The 6,000-nt window shown below is 47.1% G+C and overlaps 1 protein-coding gene across 1 annotated transcript in view; it reads right to left on the reverse strand.

Annotated features, from left to right (window-relative positions):
* LOC147750887 (uncharacterized) overlaps window positions 1–3,465 on the reverse strand; it is a 235,175-nt gene extending 231,710 nt beyond the window's left edge. The window contains exon 1 of the mRNA XM_086918474.1: window positions 3,316–3,465. Within this exon, the coding sequence (XP_086774600.1) occupies window positions 3,316–3,465 (150 nt within the window). The remainder of the gene's footprint in view (window positions 1–3,315) is intronic.
* Between the last annotated feature and the right edge of the window lie 2,535 nt (window positions 3,466–6,000).

Genomic DNA, 6,000 nt, shown 5'->3' on the forward strand with positions numbered 1-6,000 from the left:
GATGCTGTGGTGGCGCGGAGTGATGCTGTGGTGGCGCGGAGTGATGCTGTGGTGGCACGGAGTGATGCTGTGGTGGCACGGAGTGATGCTGTGGTGACACGGAGTGATGCTGTGGTGGCACGGAGTGATGCTGTGGTGGCGCTGCGTGATGCTGTGGTGGCGCTGCATGATGCTGTGGTGGCGCTGCGTGATGCTGTGGTGGGGCTGCGTGATGCTGTGGTGGCGCTGCGTGATGCTGTGGTGGCGCTGCGTGATGCTGTGGTGGCGCTGCGTGATGCTGAGGCAGTACCGAGTGATGCTGTGGCGGCTTTTATATCACCCAGGAAGGGGATTTACAGCTTTAATTTCCACGCTGTGAAAGTGTACAAAAGGCAGACAATTACACTGAAAGAATGTGCGCTATATAACAGGCCTAACATCACAACATATGCTACACATGCCAGTATTTAATGAGGTGCGATTTAAAAATGTTATGTAATCCGAACTTGTAAAATGTACATATACTCATATGGTTTTGGGCGCTAGTGAGGAGACTGAAAGTGACAGCAGTAACAGGGAAAACAAGCGCAGAGTTTAACAAGAAAAAAACGCGAGCACCATCTGTTTGCAATTACCGCCAATGCGATAATTGGAAACCGATGGAGTTGAAATTGCAAACAGATGGAGTTGAAGCTCGCTCCCGCGGACCCTAGGCCATCGACCAAACAAGGCAGGACAGTCACCCGCCTTGCACCAATTGCGTGCTGTGTTTTTAAAAAAGACACAAGCAGGGGCCATTTGCTGGCTTAGAAAAAAAAAGCTCACGTACGAGCGTGTGTTTAGAGCTTAAAAGCCCTTACTTAATGCCTCGCAGCGCATGCGCGCTGGCTCAGGTGAGACCTAATAAAGCACTGAGGGCACAACCTAGCCCAAACAACTGTCACCCGTCAGGTGCGTTTTTTCCCCGCACAAATGGCAAAAATGTTGTCCATTTGTGCAGGAAGTAGCCTAGTCTGGAAACACTGCTGCCCACCCAGTTGCTGCTTACTATCAAGCACACTCAGCAGTAAGCAGAGAGGACCATCATCAGTGACCCAACTTAGCCTGAGAAGTGTAGCCGAGAAACTACGCTCTCAACAAGTGGGAGGACATTAGGATTACCATACTACAGTCCCACACACATCTCCAGCCCTCAGAGCCCAAGTTCAGTGTGGCTAAAAAAACTTTTACATCTTGAAAATTCCCAAAGAGTGTAGGGTTTGCCCAGGGATCTTACACCCCATTGGTAAGTGTGTGCCGAGGAGTCATTCCCACCCACTAGCTAATGCCAGGCATCAATGAGGCACCTTGAGGAACCCACTTTATATCACTTTCTGAGCCTGCATAAGATTAGAAGAGCACTGAACCAGTTAGATGTGACCTAAGAGCAGTCCAGAAGGACTGGCGCTGCTTCCTCATGTATACTCAAAGGGTCAGATGGCTGACCTGTGTGGCTACAGGGACACAAAAAGCTGAAAGAGGCTTTTTCCTAGAAGGTAACTGGACAATGGCTGGTTTAAGTGTCTCCCATGAGGTCTTGGGGGGTGAGGGATTATAAGTGTACTTCTGTGGTGGATTAGGGCTTAACAAACTAAGTCAGAAGGTAAAATATTTGACCAGGTTGTTCCTGGTAGGTGAATCTGACCAGTGCTCCTTCGCTGTTACAGATCTGCCAACTCACACGGTGTCACCGTGTGTCACACAATTTCGGCTACCTTCACACAGTTACCCTGTGAGGAGCAGACACCAAATAGTGGCAGGCAGGTGAGCTGGAAACCACTGCATACAGTGTATTTCCATCTTATTTTGTGCAGCTGTAGGCAGGCGATGTGGATTAAGAGGTGTGAAAAAAACTCTAGGACATCGGTAACAGCCTCACGACCCTTTGTTTGGGGGGGGGTGGAGGTGATGGTGGTGGGCTTGATGGAAGGCAGAGTACCTCTTTGGTAGCGTTTGGCACAAGGCCCAACCCCTTCCAAGACTCTGCCACCTCATCGCAGGGTGAAATTTATTTACAGGTTCATAGGTCTGCTGTCAGTTTCAAATCGCGCCTAGGTCCCGGTCTACTGGGACCATAGACTGTTGTTATATCCTGGCCAATGAGGTTGGATGAAATCTGGTGCTAGAACCTCGGGGGTCCAAATTCAATGCAGCTACAGTTGGATCAGGCTTTATACTTGGAGAGTTGTGTATACCCTTTTCCAATAAACTGACCTTTATTCATACATCACGCGTAGCTGTCTATCTGTAAAGAAGAACGTTATAACTGCCATTGCCACTTTGTGCTTTCTGGCACCATTTTCCCTTAAAAAAAATTTTTCAAACTCATATCTTTGGATCCACTTATTGCATTTTGTCATTGGGTTTGTTAAATGTTACACTATTTTTCTAATTCGGTTCGCGATTTTTATTGTTTTGGATATTGACTTTATTACGGTTTTGGTACTAAATAAATAGTGTACACATTGCCCTAAAATATGCATGTCTGCTTTGTGCCACGCCTACCAGGGGTCTAAGATCAGGTTCATTTAGTACGTTTGTGGGTTCACCCCGTCAATGGATGTGCTTATTCTTTGAAATGGGCATCCACCCCAAATAATAATCCAAATTATTTATTATTTAGCTTTGACAGCATTTCAGAAGAGGATCTGAGTCAAAGGGTGACGAAAGAATGCACCCTTTGCAAGATTACATCCTGCAATGTCGCTAATTTCACTGCCTGTGACTCCATGGGAAGTCAGTGGGTCAAAAGTCGTCTAATGTCACTTCCCTTGATGTCATCAAATGTGCTAAAGTTAGTGGTTACTCAGACTTGAGAACTATGTGTTGCCAAAACCATACACAACTGTCAGAGCTAAATGTAAAGGTGTAGGTACTCGCTATCCCAGAGTACCTACCTATGTGCTGCTGGGAGGAGCAGGTACACTCCCTTTCAAATAAAATAAGTGAAGGTACTGAGTGCTTTCCCATTTTAAGCACTGGCCCTGGGACAATTAAAGAAATCCTCCTAAGCGCACAACCATACACAGGGATCCTTTTACGCAGGGATACCTCCAGCACAAGATCGATCACACTTAGACAAGAGGTTTCGCACACTGTCTTACTCGCACGGAGAGTTCTTACAAACACACAGTATCACATCATGCGTGCAGCGTTTGAATATGCACGCTTACAATACTCCACCCCCGGACATACGTATCCACCCAGGTTGAACGTGACACGATCTGAGCTAACAAGAAGGGGGGTTCAATCTATGCATACGCACTGCTTGTTTCCTCCACACAGCCCTTGTCTTACTTGCGCAAACACCTGGTCGGTCATCTCCTCGGGTTCCCCCGAGCTCCCCTGTCCGCTCATTGAGGCTCTTGGATCAGCACAGTCTAGAGAAGGGTTTGTTCTTCCTGCTAGTGCTGCCCCTGCCGCTGTACAGTGAAACTTAACTGACATCAGAGCTAGCCAATCAGAAATCCTTGCCGCTTGCTAGTGAACTTTGTTTCCTAGAGGGGCCGGCCAATCGCGAGCCAATAGCCACTTTTCCTACATAGATCAATCTAACTTGTTATGAAAAATCAACAAATCAATTGCAGAAACCAGCCCACCACGTTAGAGTGACACGTACACTATACAATCAAGGGATAAACCTGCAGAAAGGCACGCAGTTATTGGCTGACCAGCATTTTAGTCATGTTATTGGCTCCCACGGAGAGTGTTTTCTTTTTTCGTTGTCAGTAAGCCACAAGCCATCAAAGATTATCAAAAAAATATCGTTGTGACGTGTGAAGGGGTTAATTGTCGCAGGAGTAATTGTTCAGTCCTAGGGTGGCGAATTGAGGTGCACCAATAATGCCTTTTAAGATTTTAAGAGTTTCTCTAGCGAGGTATCTATATGAGTCGATGGTCAGAGATGAGATGCAATATTTGCTGTAGTAGCTCTGCGGCTGCATGGGTCTCGGTACTTGAACGGCTTGAGTGCTGCAGGGACGCGGTCAGTCCTATTGGGAGAGTTATTTGCGGGCCGTGGTCAAGACTTGAATTTTATTTTTTTATTTTATTTATTTAAACAGTTTTATATAGCGCTAGCTTGACCCCGGGCCCTGGGTATCAGAGCGCTTTACATATACACAGTAAAGACAGAAGAAAATTGCATTACACATTAGGAAAGCGGTAAGGAAGCAAAACCGAGATAAAAATACAACATGAAAAATAGGTAAACAGTGCAGGGGAGGGAGAGAAAACAAACGAAGGTGGCTAACACAGTCCGGACACCAACTATACTTAAATGTCAAGTGAGAGAGGAGTCAACTCGGATATTGAAGTCTAGGTTTGTTGATGTTGGACGGGGAAAGTATTTGTTGAGGAAATGGAGTTGCAGGTCTCTTTTGAAACAGAAGGAGGGTTTGATAGAGCGCGCAGGTCACCCGACTAACTAATGCACACTTGGGCCCATGAAAATAATTTCATTATACTTTAATCAGGTAACCTAGTCAAGTCAAGTCAAGTCATAAAATTTGTATAGCGCACTACATACCCAAAGGGTTTCAAGGCGCTTTAGGGAGGGGAGGAGGATTATTTGTCAAATATCCACGTTTTAAGCTGCTTTCTGAACGCTAGGTGATTCTGGGTGAGGCGAAGGTAGGCGGGGAGTAAGTTCCATGTTTTGGCAGCCAGGTATGAAAAGGATCTGCCTCCCATGGTGGTCTTGTTGATGCGAGGTACATTGGCGAAGGCTTGGCTGGAAGAGCGAAGTTGGCGGGAGGGGGTGTAGAAGGACAGTCGAGAGTTGAGGCAATCTGGTCCGATGTCGTAGAGTGATTTGTGTGCGTGGGTAAGCAGTCGGAAAGTGATCCTCTTATTGACGGGTAGCCAGTGGAGGTCTTTAAGGTGACCAGAGATGTGTTCGTTGCGTGGGATGTCTAATATGAGCCTGGCTGAGGCGTTTTGGATACGTTGTAGTTTCTTCTGGAGTTTAGCGGTGGTACCTGCGTAGAGGGTGTTTCCGTAGTCCAGTCGGCTCGTGACTAGAGCGTGGGTGACTGTTTTCCTTGTTTCGGAAGGGATCCAGCGAAATGTTTTTCTGAGCATGCGAAGAATGTTAAAGCAGGAAGAGGATACGGCGCTGACTTGTCTGTTCATTGAGAGTGAAGAATCCAGGATGACGCCAAGGTTCCGTGCGTGGTCTGTTGGGATGGGTGCTTTTCCGAGGGCTTCCGGCCACCAGGAGTCGTCCCATGCAGAGGGGGATGTGCCTAAGATGAGGACTTCTGTTTTGTCTGAGTTCAGTTTCAGACGGCTTTGTTTCATCCATTCGGCGACTTCTTTCATTCCTTCGTGTAGGTTAGTTTTGGCGGTGCTGGGGTCCTTGGTGAGAGAGAGGATCAGTTGAGTGTCGTCCGCGTAAGAGATGATGTTGAGGTTGTGTTGGCGGGCGATGGCCGCAAGGGGGCTCATGTATACGTTGAAGAGGGTGGGACTGAGTGAGGATCCTTGTGGTACGCCGCAGATGATTTCAGAGGCCTCGGACTTGTATGGTGGGAGGCGGACTCTCTGGGTTCTTCCGGTGAGGAACGAGGTGATCCATTCCAGTGCTTTTCCTTGGATTCCGATGTTTCTGAGGCGTTGTAAAAGGGTGCTGTGGCAGACTGTGTCGAAGGCTGCAGAGAGGTCGAGGAGGATGAGGGCGACAGTGTCTCCATTGTCCAGTAGAGTTCGAATGTCGTCTGTTGCTGCGATGAGGGCGGTCTCAGTGCTGTGTTTGGCTCGGAAGCCCAATTCAGTTCACTTCTGTTTGTTTCCGTGTACCTGACTTTACCAATCCTCAAAACAGGTACCTATGATCACAATGGATCAGGGAGCTAGCTGTGGGAGTAAGTAGACAACACAAATACCATATATATTTGAATTATGTTTATACTCTTTATAATAACCACAGACTCGAGAAGTTTTGAACACACTTTATCTAATCATTTTTATCATCATATGTCA

This window comes from Lissotriton vulgaris, chromosome 1_1 (assembly GCF_964263255.1).
Source record: "Lissotriton vulgaris chromosome 1_1, aLisVul1.2, whole genome shotgun sequence".
NCBI lineage: Eukaryota > Metazoa > Chordata > Amphibia > Caudata > Salamandridae > Lissotriton > Lissotriton vulgaris.